At 46.5% G+C, this 15,085-nt stretch overlaps 1 protein-coding gene across 9 annotated transcripts in view; it reads right to left on the reverse strand.

The window, feature by feature from the left end:
- The window catches only part of Tbc1d8 (TBC1 domain family member 8), a 154,693-nt gene that overhangs the window by 4,957 nt on the left and 134,651 nt on the right, over window positions 1–15,085 (reverse strand). For 6 of the 9 annotated variants that reach the window (XM_078028580.1, XM_078028578.1, XM_078028581.1 and 3 more), the window contains 8 exons: window positions 14,786–15,000; window positions 13,223–13,340; window positions 8,937–9,222; window positions 8,067–8,196; window positions 7,831–7,929; window positions 7,156–7,299; window positions 3,215–3,455; window positions 2,676–2,741 (listed from right to left, as the gene is read on the reverse strand). In XM_078028580.1, the coding sequence (XP_077884706.1) occupies window positions 2,676–2,741; window positions 3,215–3,455; window positions 7,156–7,299; window positions 7,831–7,929; window positions 8,067–8,196; window positions 8,937–9,222; window positions 13,223–13,340; window positions 14,786–15,000 (1,299 nt within the window). The remainder of the gene's footprint in view (window positions 1–2,675; window positions 2,742–3,214; window positions 3,456–7,155; window positions 7,300–7,830; window positions 7,930–8,066; window positions 8,197–8,936; window positions 9,223–13,222; window positions 13,341–14,785; window positions 15,001–15,085) is intronic. The other 3 variants (XM_078028583.1, XM_078028579.1, XM_078028577.1) reach the window with 1 other exon arrangement.

Consider the following 15,085-nt stretch of genomic DNA (forward strand, 5'->3'; position numbering starts at 1 on the left):
ACCACTTGGTATGGACCAAGACCAGCATGTAAGCCTTGTGGAGCACTGCTCTCAGATAAAATAACGCATCCCTTGCATCTTGGCATTCCCTGAAGGAACTAGTCAAGTGAGGTGTCCCTGCAGCCCCGCACCGCGCAGAGACCTCACAGCCTCTGAATCTCTCTGTGTATTCATTCACCCTCCCAGTGGATCATTCTCAGATATTCATTTTGTTTCCTTCTAGTGAAAATAATGTTCTTCTAGAAGTTTCCTCTAGAAATCAACCTAGTGAAACTAACTGAGCAAAAAATGCCCAATATCTGTAGAGGTATCCATCTGCAAAGAAAACTCATGATTTCAGTCTTCTGGAATACTCTTTGTCTCTTTTACCACCTGACATGGTTTCAAAGCACCTAATATTCTTTTCTAGTTTTTATGCACAAGTGTGATCCCGATGGAGTCCAGAAGTTTTAGTGAGCTCTTCTGGAACTGCGGAGGCCTTGGGTTCCTCACTGCTTCCTGAGCTGCGTATCAACCATGCTCACCAAGACTGCCATCTCCCCTGGCAGAGGACCAACTCTCTGCACCAGGTGGGTGTCTGTGGCCACTGTTGGTGCACTCTGCTTGGTCCCACTGCCTCTTGGACAGGCAAATAGGATGAGTTGGAGGTGGAAAGGAAATCACTGGACATACAAATTTAAAGTTGAGTTAATCCTTATTATACTTCCTAATTAGTGACTTCAAACTTTCTGATGTGTGTGATTGTCCCACCTTTAACTAAAGAGCTATTCATTATGATTGGAAGTAAATGGTTAAAATTTAAAGAGAAGTACCTAATGGTAGTGTGAATTCATGATCTCAGGAAACTGAGGTTTTAGGTTGTTTGCATTCTTAAGACTTTTTTAACTACATCAAAAATTCACAAGTTCAAAGACAGCCTCAGCCAGCGAAAGCCAGGCACTAAGCAACTCAGTGAGACCCTGTTTCTAAATACAAAAAAATTACAAAACAGGGCTGGAGATGTGGCTCAGTGTTCCAGTGCCCCTGAGTTTAATCCCCAGGACAAAAATAAATCAAATATTAAACATACATAAATAACGTATCAAATCTTCAGTTTTGTTTTAACAATTTCGTTTCAGTCACACTGTATCTCATAATCATGTTTTAAAAAGTTTGAGAATTGATTTTTCTAAAAATGTGAAGGTCATTTTAAGGTGTAGATGGACACAACACAATGCTTTTATTTTTATGTGGTGCTAAGGCTCGAACCCGGGTCCCACCCATGCCAGGGGAGCACTCCACCACTGAGCCACAATGCCAGCCCCTACAGCTGCTTTTCATAATTAAAATGTCCTAGGAATTGACTCTATTTATAAATAATTCACAATGAAGTCAGATCAAGAATCAAAAGCCTCAAATTCAAAAGCCAGTAAGTTTAAAAGTATGTCAAGATGGAAATTCTAGCTGTAATACCTATGCAACTTTTTATAAATTATTCTAAAATGAAATGTTTATTATTTAAATACCAAGATAAAATCATTGAATAAAATAAAATCAGTCATGTCCTATTGAGGAGTAAGATCCTGATAATGATTATAGAAAGACAATGATATAGTAATAAAGGAAATATAGATCTTCTATGTTAGTGGAAAAATATTTGGTGCAAATTAGAAAATAAAGACAGAACTCAACTGGCAGGCGGCTGGGAATGGGAAAGACAGTGGAATGAATGGGACATCACTTTCCTGTGTTCCTATATGAATGCACAACCAGCGAAACTCCACATCAAGTACAACCACAAGAGCAGGAAGTTATACTCCATGGACGCATGATGTAAAAGTACCCTCTACTGTCATGTATATCTAAAAACAACAAATTAATTTAAAAAACTCAATTGGCATAAAAAGTGGAGAACTTGGCTGATGCTACGCAGTCTGTACTTAGGGAAGGAAGAGTCCGGGAAGGGGCAGGAGGAGCTCTGTGGCCAGGAGAGCTGGCTGGAGAAAACGTGCCTCAGGCACCAAACACTAAGGCAGCAATGGCCGAATTCAGAAGCCCACAAACAATGTCCATGTGCATTTTCAATTTCTATGTGTGCTCTAAGAGTTGTAGAAGCCACCAGCATCTTGTGATCCTGGAATGGGAAGTTCTGTCGCCAGCACCATCCTGTACCAGAACCACAGTGCTGGGGACAGGTGCCCTCCAGTTGGTCCGTACTCGTGACCATTAGTTTTAAAGATACAAGGGACACATTAAGGTTTCCTTGTTCTTGTTCCTGTCCACGTCAAGTCTTGACCTCAAAGGCTTCAAAATGACTTCCTTTGTTCCTGCCTACCAGTGCATGATAGGCAAGTCTTACGTGCTATAAAACTCAAATGGTACCTAAAAGCAGGAGCCTAAAGTAGCCACCCACTGAGGTAACCAGGATACTGCTCCCCACATTCCAGTCAGTGATTCTCAGACCCCGAGTCAGCCATCTGGGCAGCCCAGTGACCAGATGGAACAAGCCCTCCAGGTGATTTGGACCCACGCTCAGGTCACAGTTCCGTATTTACAATCTATATCTGAAACACCAAATTAAAACATTTGTCACCCCAAGTCTACATGAAAATTTTAAAGAACTTCATTGTCATGTACAAAGCTGATCTTGTGTTGAAACAGGGCTCAGCCTGATTTTCCCACTTGGCCTTGCTTACCTGGAGGAATATGAAGCCTATATAACAGTTTGATTTTCTCATTCATTTCTCCATTATACATAATATCTGTAAAAATGAAGGAGAGGAGATTGGATATAAATGGTTAAGTCTTCTTGTCATGACACAAACTTACTACAGAGGGAGAAAGGTCAATGTGTGTGGCCACCACCCCTACCACCCCAGATGCACACCAGGCTAGAAAGGAGAGCGTGAAGGGTGGTGGCTGGTGACCGAGTCTCCAGGCAGCACTTTTTGAAGATTTAATTTAATGAACAAAGGTTAGGATGGAGCTACCACCATGCCTGGGGTGCCAGGGAGAACAAGTCCACGGCCTTGTATGTTGAGGGCCCACACCCCGCCCTCACTAGGGAGCATCAAGGTGGTCCTGGGAGGAGCTTGCAGAGAGAGATGGAAAGACCACAGAATCACAGGAGGCCAGTCACGAACATGTCTCATCATCATGTGGGTCTGCCTGTTCCACAATCCTCTCTGTTCACCAGACTGCCCCCTCCCCTCCGTGAGGACCCAAGGAGTCATACCCAGACAGCTAACGAACGCCTTGAATTCCATGAGCTGGTCCATGTTGTCGTCCAGGAGCCGGAAAGTCCTTTCAGCGAGGATCTCCGTATGGGCCCCACAGGTCCACGGCGAGACCAGCTGGAACAGGTGTGCAAACTGCCGGGCATCAATGCGGTACTGCTCGGCGTAGGGCCTGCTGGGGTCGTGGCGCAGGACCCCGGGCCTCGGCTGCTCCCAGTAACAGCTCATCATGTGTTCTCTCTTGAAACAGGGAGGGAGAGAGAGCTGAGACGGGCGGCAGCAGCAGAACCCGAGGGAGGCTCACACCCCTGAGCCAGAGCCAGAGCCAGGTCCGGGGGCCCCACCTGCGATCCCGGCTATTTGGGAGGCCAAGGCAGGGTGGCAGCAAGTAGAAGCACGACTTCCTACTGCTTTCTTTTTCAATACTTTCTGAATTTTGACCCACATGAGTATATTTCCAATTTTGAAATTTTAAAGTAAAAACAAAAAAACAAGAACAAAACAACAAAAGGTAAGGTGAAGTCTTGGGAATAGACTAAAACTAGAGCAACCAGACTGGCCCTGACACTCACTACGTCACAGGCATTTTTTGGACATGTCAATTGGCAAAAGCCTGATAGGGTTCCCAGTACTATGGGGGTCTTGGGGTTCTTTACTATTCAAAGTCCTTCGTCTGTGAAGACAGGAAACAAGGGCAGATATGTCGCAATCCTTCTTCTGCGGCCATTACAGAACTGTTAGAAGCACCACAAGCACTTGCAGGTGTTAAACAAAGGCTTAATTTCCATTCTTAAAAACCCGAGGTGCACCATGAATTTCCACGTATGTTTGTGCATACTGCCAGCTAGAGACCCACAAAATGTTGCCCAAAGAAAATGGTGGCAATATGTGGGCATATAACTAGTTTATATATATTTATGAACTTATAACTAGTTTCTCAGAGAGTCCCACAGAAAACCAAATAGGCAAAGGAAATGAACAGGTGACTCATTAAGGGATAGACTTAGCCAATGAACAAACAGAATCGTAGAAGATCCATGATATCAAATGCAGGTGGGTGTGGCACGTGGGAGACAAGTCCCCTTGGACGCCTTCAGTGAAAAGTCAAAATTATTTTACCAATATTGACTGAAATTCAGAATGTACATCTCCCATCACCCGAAATACCACCTTCAAGAATCCACCCTATAAAAATAACAGCACTGGACCCAGATAAATGCACAGTACTGTTTATGAAGTAGCAAAAACTGCAAACAACGTAAATGTCCCTCAGAGGAGGACGGCTACTAACTCATGCATGGTTCAGCCCTACAAGGAAAATATGCAATCATTAAAAAAGATTGAGATTTGTAGATAATGATCTAGAAAAAAGTCCACAGTGTATGGTCAACTAAAAAAAAAAAATTCTTAGGCCACTATATGTGGCACAATCTTTTGTCTGGGGGCGGGGAAGCAGGTATGCGAGGTCCCCATTGTGTACATGTGTGTCTATAGATAAAGACCGGCAGGAGGCAGGAGTCGGGAAAGATGCTCCCCATGTTCACAGTCATTACTTGTATAAGGCAGGATCACAGGGGCAAGGTAAGGCCCTTCAGTTTCTTGCTTAAAATCTTTCTTCTATTTCTTCACCTTTTTTAAAAATGAAATTAGGTATAATTTGTTTTGTCTTTCCATTAAATTTTGAGGACAAAAGTCTTATGCAGAACAAAGAAGGAAACAAAACAATAATCAAAGAGATCAAATGCCCTTTGGGGCACAATCATCCAGCAATCGTGGATGACTTTAGGTGATCATTAGTAAGAACATGTCCACGGAACACGTAAGGCACTGTTTCAGGGCCTGGATGTTTCCAGGAGAGCTTGTGACCCAAGGTCTGGATTTACATTGTGCACATCCCACTTGGGAGGACAGGATTAAGGACAGTTTTTCAGTTTGAGAGAAAGTGAGACATCACAAATCTGGACTTCAGAAATTTAAAGGACTGCTTTAGTGATTAAAATAAATTTCATTAAGTGCTAAGCATGTCATTCATCCTTAATGGAAAGAGTCTGAAGAAGTTGGGCAGAGCTGACTACTGCTTGTTGGCATAGGGAACCAACGTGCCTGTTCACTCCAGGCTTAGGGAAGGGCAGTTAAGAAATGGCCTCCTCGTGAGGAACCTGTCACATGTTTATCATTCAGTGTAAGGGTGTTTCCACATGGCCCCTGTTCTTGAGAAAGTGAAATTCTGGTTCAAAAGGGTGCACGTGAAAACCCAGCAAGAGGACATAATAGCCGACAGAACTTCAACAGGCTTTAAACTATTATAATACACAGACTATTAAAGCCATGGAAATTCAAAGGTCAAGACCATGGGAGAAAGAGCAGTCTCAGAAGGCTGCTGGGTGGGGCATGAGCTCAAAAAAGAGGCGCCCTGGGTTGCACCACTGAGGCAGACACCCGGAGACAATGCTGCTTTACTTTTATTTCCCTTAGGAGTGCATTTTGAAAGTTATCTTGGATTTATAGTTTAAGTTTTTGTTTGTGGTTAAGCCCTCCATAAAAGAAAGCTTTTTAGGACTAATTATAAATATGAAAAAAAATTTTAATAAGTATCAATCACATTGTTTATCCTTCATAGGAAAGAAACAGGAAACCATCTAACCAAGTTCTTCCATAATTTTTCCTATGACAGATGAACAATGTGGTCAGTACAAAGCAATTTATTTTTATCACTAATAAATCTTATTGTTATATAAATTTGGATGTGTGATGTCTCCTGAATTCTCCTTCTTGAAAATAGTCCTATACAAGTCAGTCTTTTTAAGCAAATAAACCAAAAACACCTTTGTAATTTGTTTCCCTGCTTTTAGGTTTCCAGTATTCCCTGTTGTTCCTCCTTGAAAAGCCAAAGGGGATCAGGAGAGCAAGTAACCTTTGACTTTGTCTTCATGCTACAAAGGAAACTAAAACTTGGGGACCGGTGCTGGCTGTGGGGGACAAGGGCCTGCCAGCTGTCACCATAGGCCCTGCTAGCTGGACTGAGGAGCACCAGAAACCCACCACCCAACAACCCATCCCAGAGGCTGTGGGAAGGCCCCCTCCAGGCCCAGGAAGGCCTCAGGCCACCCAGCTCGAGCTCCCTGCAGAGCACTGCTGCTCAGGCTGTGGCCTGCTCTGGCAATCTGAGCTAGGAAGTGACAGGGGCTGGCATCCCCACCAGGAAGAGCTGGGGAAGGCCTCTGCCACGCCAGGCCAGCTTTCCAGAACTGCTTCCTGCCCTGTCTCTGTGGGGAGTGGCAGTGCATCCTGGGCCTGCACTCTTTCAAGGAAGAAAACTCCCAGCAAGGAGGCTGAAGAAACACTTGACAGGGTGATGAGCCTGGCACTTCACCCAAAACCCGAGGACCAGCAATCTGATGTACCCTGTAAACACCGCTGGCATGACAGATCATCGACTGGTTAAATCAGCGAAGACTGGTCACATGGACGAGTACTTATAGTGGCCTCAATGGGAAATACCTAACGAGCCGCACACCTGCCACAGAAATACAGAGATGGGCACACGTATTCCCAGGTAGAAGCATGAGTAATTAAAACTTGTGTCAGGTGATGACTTCAGCGAGGATCATGGTCCCTCTGTTGACTAGGAACCCACGCTCATTAGCACAGCACAGATCAGGGAAGCCCGAATCACAATGCCAGGCCCTCTCAGGACAGCACGGCTGCTTCAGCGCGTGGGCCACACAGCCCAGTGGAGCTGTCCAGGGAACCCTGGCTCCTCCCTCCCGGATGCCAGGCTGTTTTAGGGGAGGGTAATGCTGTCTCAGGAGGGCCCTGGTGTGTGGGCAGAGGTGGCAGGCTGAGAGGTTCTGGATGGAAGCAGGCAGGTGAGCCTGCTCTAGCCTCTGCTGCCACAGGCCCTGCACTCGGCAGACCCCTGCAGGCCGTGCATGCTCACCTTAGGAAGGCTGGGTGCTGTAGGCTGGGCCAAGCTCAGGGCCCGTAACTCCCTCTTCTTCCCAGATTTCCATACCTTGAATAGGTCATAGAGTTCCTCTAGGTCCTCAGGAAGAATCGACACTTCGGGGATAACAACGCGGAGCTTAAGGAAAGCACAAAGAAGCAACGGAGTGAATTCTAGGTCTGTATCCCGGGAAGACTGGAGGGGACACAAAGGACTGGCTTCCTTATGTAGTGGCTCTTTTCCTCCCAGCATCTATTCCCTTCTGACACAAAGATGGCATGACAGAAGTTTTCCAAGTGTTTTGTCCCCAACCTCCTTCCTGTTCACACAGTACCTCCAGACAAGGGTCCCCTGCTACAAAGCCAGCAGGCACCACACGGGGAGACAGCTCTAATGACAGCTCCCCCTGAGGCCACCTGTCTAGACACTTTACACACCTCCAATTCACAGAGGCACTGGATGTTATCCCCACCATACAACAGGGAAACTGAGGCTTCCAGAAGGGAATTTCTCAGTGTGACCCTGGATGTTTCTACACATGTCACTCCTAGTAGGTTTTTAGTTCTGTACAAAAATAAACAACAACAACAAAAAACCCTAGTATTCTTAGGCACTCCCAGGTCGGCACCCAAACACCATGAGCGCCAGTGTGAGGTGTCCTCTGCTCACCACGTTCTGCTTAGTGGTGTCCTCATGTCCTTGGAGGACCCTGATCCTGTGCTTGCAGCGTAGGTGCTCAATCTGCTCCACAGACTGGTCTCCAAATTTCTGGAGGGATACAGGAACCACTTACTTGGAAGCCCTCTGTGTCCAGACAGGAAACAGGAAGTAGCCCAGGAACCCTCCCTCCACAGCCATCTCTCAGGCATGCTTCCTAGTGGGAAGGGGCAGGGGGGCTCAGGTACCTCATAGGAGTCCCGGATGAGGTCAGCAATGTCAGTCACAGGGTAGGGCTCCGGGTCATCAGAGAAAAAGGCGTGATGGCTGCCAATGGGGGGCCCCGGGCTGTCTTCATTCTTGATATGATCTAGAAACCTGAGCACACCTCCAAGCTAAAGGCCGCCTCTGCCCTTCTCTGAGCACCATCACCCACTGCCTTCCCTCCCAGGGGCATGAGATGACGCCAGCAGACTTTCAAAGCCCACCGCCTGGGAGGAGGGCCAGGCAGCAACTTCCACAGTCATTTCAGAAAGAAGAAAAGACACGCTGAAAGCCAGGCTTGTCCACTTTGGCCCTGTGGGTAGGTTTTTGGGGTCCTGAGACTCTCTAGTGCACTTGGCACAAATTCTGTGCACACGTGTAATTGTAAGCTTCCCATGTTCTGAAAAGAAACCCCTAATACAGTGCCCATCAGCCAGGAGCTGGGCCTGTCCTGCTGTGACTTTGATTTCACTGTCACCAGCATGCATACATAAAGTGTCGGAAACCTTCAGTTGGAAGCCTGAGGCCAGCATTTCATGGTGTCCCCAGCCCTGTTCAAGGCCACTGTAAGTCCATCTAATTTTCTTAGAGAAAAATATTTATAAAGTCCTATCCTCCTGGATTTGCACTTGGTGACGAGGGTAAGGGAAGGTGCCTCCTTTACCCCATGCCAGTGACAGCACCCCACAGTGGACTGGCTCTGAGAGACCACAGGGTGACAGGTACGGGGCAGAGTGGAACAGAAAGCATCCATAGGCTGCGCACCTGCTGATGCTCCTCCTGTGGTCGCCCAGAGTCCCAGCTGCCACCTACCCCACCCCCAGCTGGCCACAGGGGGAGTGGCCAGGGCCCACCTGCTGAGGATCATCAAGGCCTGCCCATCGTCCTTGCTGCTGCACAGCCCCTCCGCGTTGGCTTCCAGAACGGCCAGCCCCAGCTGGAAGATGGCCTTTATCCCATCGTAGAAGAAGCAATCGACGACATTCACTGCGCTCTCCAGAGGCATGATGTTGAGGAACAGAGTCAGGAACCATGACAGGGAGACAGAAGCCAGGGCCGAGAGGTCGTTCATGTGCTCCGCCAGCTCGGGGAGCTGCTCCTTGATGAGCTCCTCAAAGACAGACTGGTCCACCTGAGCCCCTGCAAAGGGAAACCATGGACTCACACTCTCCAAAATGACCCTGAAACTAAAGTGATTATGAGATGGGCAGGACAACGACAGAAAGAATCTGAGTCCAGAGAAGGACTCACACTAATTTTTGATATTTTAATATTCTCCAGTGCAGTTTACCTTTCAACAGGTAAAAAGATAGTATTTTCCAGAAACAGTGCTTGCTCAACTATATCGATATGAAAAGGGAGGGGGCTAACCCCTACCTCACACCATATGGAAAGATGCATTTGAAATGGGTCGTAGACCTATGAAAGTTAATACTATAAAACTGCTAGAAGAAAATACAGGAAGAAATATATTTCTTAGGACATTAAAAATACTAAGTATAAAAACAACCATAAACTGAACTCCAGCAAAAACAACACAAAAACCCTGCTGTTCATAAAAAACACCACTAATAAAATGAAACTTTAAGTGTCAAACTTGGTGATAATACTTGCAAAATATAAACCTGACAAAAGTCTTGCATCCAGAAAAAGAATTCCTGCAACTTAAGACAACAAGCAATTTGCTTTTTTTTTTCCACAAAGATTTATCTTTTAGTTGTAGGTGGACACAATACCTTTAATTAATTTTAAGGTGCTGAGGATCAAATCCAGTGCCTCATGAATGCTAGGCTCTATCTCTGAGCCACAACCCCAGCCCACCAATTTGCTTTTTGGTAAGCTAAAGAGCTGAACACTCAAAAGCAATAAATGGTCAATAAGCACAGAGAAATATCCTAAAAATCATGAATAATAACAGAAAAGCAAACTAAAACCATCATGAAAAATACTACTTCTAACCCACTAGCATGTCTAAAATTAAAAAGATAATCCCAAGTGTCAGCAAGGACACAGAGCAACTGGGACACTCATATACAGTTGATATGAGATCTATGAATATATTAAATCCTCTTCAAAAACTGACAGTTTCTTGTTCCAACATGCATCTAACCTACAACTCAGCAATTCTGCTCTCAGGTTAAATAAGTATCCAAGAAAACTAACAATATGTATATACAAATATACAAAGATTTCTACACAAATGTTCATTGCAACTTTATCACAGCCCCAAGCTGAAAGCAACTCAAACACCTATCTACAGGTGACTAGACAGAAAAGTATGGTATAAAAGTAGTGACACAGTACTCAGTGACAGAGGAACAAACTATCAGTGTACCATGAAGGTAGACACCTGTCAAAGACTATGCTGTGTGAAGGGAGCCAGAGTAGAGTTCTTTCTCTATTATAACACTGGTCCAAAGTTCAAGAGCAGGCTGTGTTCATCTATGGTGACAGAAATCAGTCTGGTCAGACCCAAATCTAGCTCCAAAAACAAGCTGGGCAAACCTATGATGCATGACAGAGTGTGTGCCTAAGTGACCAGGAGATAATCAAGCATGGAGAGAGGTTTACACAGGGGAACACTGGTTGTGGAAACCCACCTGGATTCCCCATCCCTTTCCAATCCAGCTGCTTGCAGGACAGACTGGGAGAGAAGCGCCTAACCAGGAATTTGAAAGGGCTGAGTGGGAGAGTTTGAGTTTGGAAACTGAATCAGAGACCAGGAATCGTGGGGTCCGCAGGCAACTTAGCGGGCTAAAGACAGACTCCTCCACCACACAAGTGGAACCCAGAGGAGACTTCTGGGGTGCATTCTTCCAGTGTGGACTGGCAATTGCTGGACCCTAGAGGTGCACTGACTTAAAATCTCCAGACCAACTAGCATTCAGCAAAGAGACTAGAGCATACCTGGCCTACAGCCTGCATCCAAGAGTTCCTCCTCCAGGGCTAGCCCTCTCACCCCCACAGCCCCACCCTGATAGGGAACAAGCATCATACTCCCCACAACCCACCTCACCCTGAGAAGAGAAGCTGAGAATCTTTTGAACTCCAACACAAACAATAGTTCAATGTTTCATCAAGATCTTCTTTTCCTTTTACTTTTCTCACATTTCTACCATTTTTTAAATCAATTATTTTTCATGCAACAGTTTATTGAGGACTAGAATGTCTGAATAATATATTTCAGTTTTGTTTTGTATTCTTCTTACCTATTTTTAATTATTTTTTCAATTTTTGTTTTATATGTATTTTCCTCTCACTTATCTGTTTCCCTTGATTCTCTTTTCTCCTAACATCCAACTTCTATTATTCCCTCTCACTCTTCCCATAATTTTTTATTTCTATCTTCTCTTCTCCTTCCTCTTAAACATCACATCCTACACCACTTCTGTTCTTTGTCCACCCTCTGAAATTGTATACCCCCATGCAAACTTGCTTTTACTATAGGCAATAACTGATACAACCTCATAGTAGGAGCTGTCTGTCTGATTTAAGGCTGGTTATTGTTTGCTGTGTATTGGTTGCTGTTATTATTTGTCTCCCTCTTAAAGGTGAGGTACTAGAAACCTTCAGGGGTACTATGGTGACAGAACTATGGTGACTGAACAGTACCAAGCCTTGCCTGTGGCAGGGAAGGGAAGAGGATACCTCCTGGAGGTGACAGAATGTCCCACCCTGTCTTGAGGCAGGGTCACACACTATCACCGAGAGTCTAGCAGATCACTGAGAAGAAGCAGTCCCAGCAACTCTTACCAACCAGCAGTGGTGACACCCAAGTTCTCTTTCTTCCTCGTACTCTGTCCATTACGCTGCCTCCACGACATGAAGTGCAAAGGAAGCACAGCAACTAGCCACTCAGCCATGGAAGATGGCCACTGGCCCCAGCCTCCCTACCGGGGACCACACACACCACGCCACCACCTCAGAAGTCCTCACATCTTTTGGTTCTTAGGATACAGTTTTCCAAAGTATGTTCTTCCTGTCTTGCCCCCTGTGTTCTGTCAGCTGCCGAGTTCTGTCTGTCAGCTCTTTTGTTTCTTCTGTTCCCAAACTGTGACCATAATTTTAGGCTCTGTCTGTCTCTCACCTGGATACTAAATAGTGCCCTGAAGAGTATAAACTACCCCAAACAGTTTTGCTTTTCCCACTAGGAGGCTGCTAGACCACAGAAATGGACATTTTCGAACTGTGACCAACAAGTCAGAGGCTCTGAGTGCAGGACCACAGTTTAGCCTAGATCCCTGCTGTGGTTCGAATGTGGCTTAACTCTGTCCCCCTCCCCACAAAGGCCATGTGCTAAAGGCTTGGTGCACAGGTGGGATTAGGAGGTGAAAGCACCTTTAAGAGGTGGGGCCAAGTGGAAGGCCCTTAGGTTACTGGGCACTCTGACCCTTTGGTCATCCTCACAAGAGGGCTGTTATTCAGGAGCAGGCCTGGCCCCAGCCAGCTCTGCTTCCTGGTTTGAGATGTGACTATTTGCTGACATATGCTCCTGTCATTACTATCCTCCACGGGGTCCTTACCACAAGTGAGCTGACATGGCACCATGCCCTTAAACCTCCAAAACTGTGGGCCACTTACTTCATAAGTAGCTGCCTCTGGTGTTTAGTTATAACAACAAAAAACTGACTTGTATCAGTCAGGCAGCAACAGACTAACTTGCTTACAATCTCCTTATTTAAGTGTGGGTCTCAAGGATCTTGGGCACCATCCCACCCACCTCTTCTCTAAGGGAACAGAGGACTCCTCCACCCAGCTCCCCTGGTGGCCAAGGGGGCACTTCCTCCCTTTCTAGGACACTGCATGAGTGAAAGCCACTCTCATTGCACACTGTGACTTGCTCTTTGGGCCAGAGAACTTTCCTTTCCTTCTTGTAAATTCAGCTTCCCACTTAAAATCATGTGTTTTTGATCCAAACTCCACAGGTATTTCCCACAGGAACTCATTCCAGTTATCTTATTTCACTAGAGGACCCGGGTAGAGAATTCCCCAAGTTCATTTTGCAAATTCAGGAGTAAGCTGTGTTTGTGCAGCGCCGCTGAGTGGCCCAGAGGGATCTCATGAATGGGGCTGAGGATGGCCGCCTGCACAGGCTGTCCTTCCTCCCCAGACCAGAGGAGCAGGAAGGGAGATGGCTTACCGATCACTCGGTGGTTGAAGTAATCAGGCAGCATCCGCTCACATACAGCCACCAGCAACCAGAAGGCCTCCTCCTCCTTGGCATACAGCAGCAGCACAGAGGTCAGGATGTTCATTGACTGTGGAAGGCCAGAGGACAGGCTGTCACAGAACAGGTCACGGGATGCCGCGAGATTAGAAACCCACCTGCCCAGGGCTGGGGGTGTAGCTCGGTAGAGTAGAGCACCTGCCTACCATATGCGAGGGCCTGGGTTCCCCCCAAGCACTACAAAACAAAATAAAAACATGAGAGCACCGGGTGCAGTAGCACATGCCTATGATTCCAGTTGCTCGGGAGGCTGACTCAGGAGGATCTCGAGTTCAAAGCCAGCCTCAGCAACAGTGAGGCGCTAAGCAACTCAGCAAGACCCTGTCTCTATAAAATACAAAATAAAGCTGGGGATGTAGCTCAGTGGGAGAGAGCCCCTGAGTCCAATCCCCACTACAAAAAAACAAAACAAAACAAACAAACAAACACATGAGCCCAAATGGTCCACAAGAGTAAAGATTTTAGGGGGAGAGACCCAGTGTGCCCCAACCATACTGACACGTGGGGCATGGAATGACCATGGTGTGACACTCTTTCACAAGAAACACTCAACTGAGCAACTGGGTGCCATTTGGTCCTGTCCCCCACCTGGTAATGCTGGATTTAGCTGTGATGTGGGGTTAAATCAAATCCAGCTATTCCATGTTCAGACAGACACATAAAACTGCATTTACCCACCAATTTTGCTTATTTACAGGAAAATGAAATTTTAAATCTTAAGTTTTTAAAAGTCAAAAGCCTCTCTAATCCAATCTTGTGTTGGGTTTCTGCTGTTTACATTTATTTCTTTTTGAGTTTGTTGTCTACAGCCTTCCAATCAGGAAAAGGCGAGGTATTCCTCCTACCCCCGTTCACATTTCCTGAAGCAAAGATATCTGCCCTGACTATCGATTCCCAATTTGCATGACCATTTCAAATAACCCCTATGATTTCTGTAGAAGTCTAGAAGTTCCATTAGCCCCTTCTCTCCCTGGCTGGGTCTGAAGGGGCCGTAAAGGTGGCATTGGCCTGCCTGCCACAGTGGCACACGCCCATAATCCCAGCAGCTCTGGAGGCTGAAGCAAGATGACTGCAAGTTCAAAGCCAGCCTAAGCAACTTGGCTAGACCCTGTCTAAAATAAAAAAATAAAAAGGTCTGGGGATGTCGTTCGGTAGTTAAGTGCACCTGGATTCAATCCTGATACCAAAAAACAAAACAAAACAAAACAAAAAAACCCAAAAAGGCACTGCCCTGTCCCTGGGGAGGGGGAAGGGGGGACAGTGGAGGAATTTTAAAGTCTCAAATTATCTGCAGTGTGACTAGACACGGATGCTTTCCTTCGGCCCTTTTTGGGCACATTCTTTCAGGGAAGGGACCAAGGACTGTGCCTTCACAGGACAGTCGCCAGGACTAGATGGCTGAGAACAGAACCGAAGCCCCAGGTTGGTTGACCAGAAACAGACTGAAGGCCTCTGTGCTCGGCACCCCCACATCACCTGGCAGTAGCCAATCTTGGGGTTCCGGTGGGCGTAGGCTGTCAGGACCCTCCTCAAGGCTGCGATTCCGGTCTCGTTCTGGAAGGCAGGGTGCTCGGGCAGGGAGCGGTGCAGGTCCCGCTCAATCTCCTCGGTCACCAGGCAGCACCGTCCCAGGGACTCCTCCACCAGATTCCCATAGTAGCCCGGGTGTGAGGCGAGGTCCGTCACAGCATCTGGAGGTGCGAGAAGCAATGTTTCAAGGAGAAATGACGACCTGCCGGGGGACCCCAGTGGGGTCTTGCTGCTCAGTGATGGCCA

The sequence above is a fragment of the Ictidomys tridecemlineatus genome, chromosome 12 (genome assembly GCF_052094955.1).
Source record: "Ictidomys tridecemlineatus isolate mIctTri1 chromosome 12, mIctTri1.hap1, whole genome shotgun sequence".
Taxonomy (NCBI): Eukaryota; Metazoa; Chordata; class Mammalia; order Rodentia; family Sciuridae; genus Ictidomys; species Ictidomys tridecemlineatus.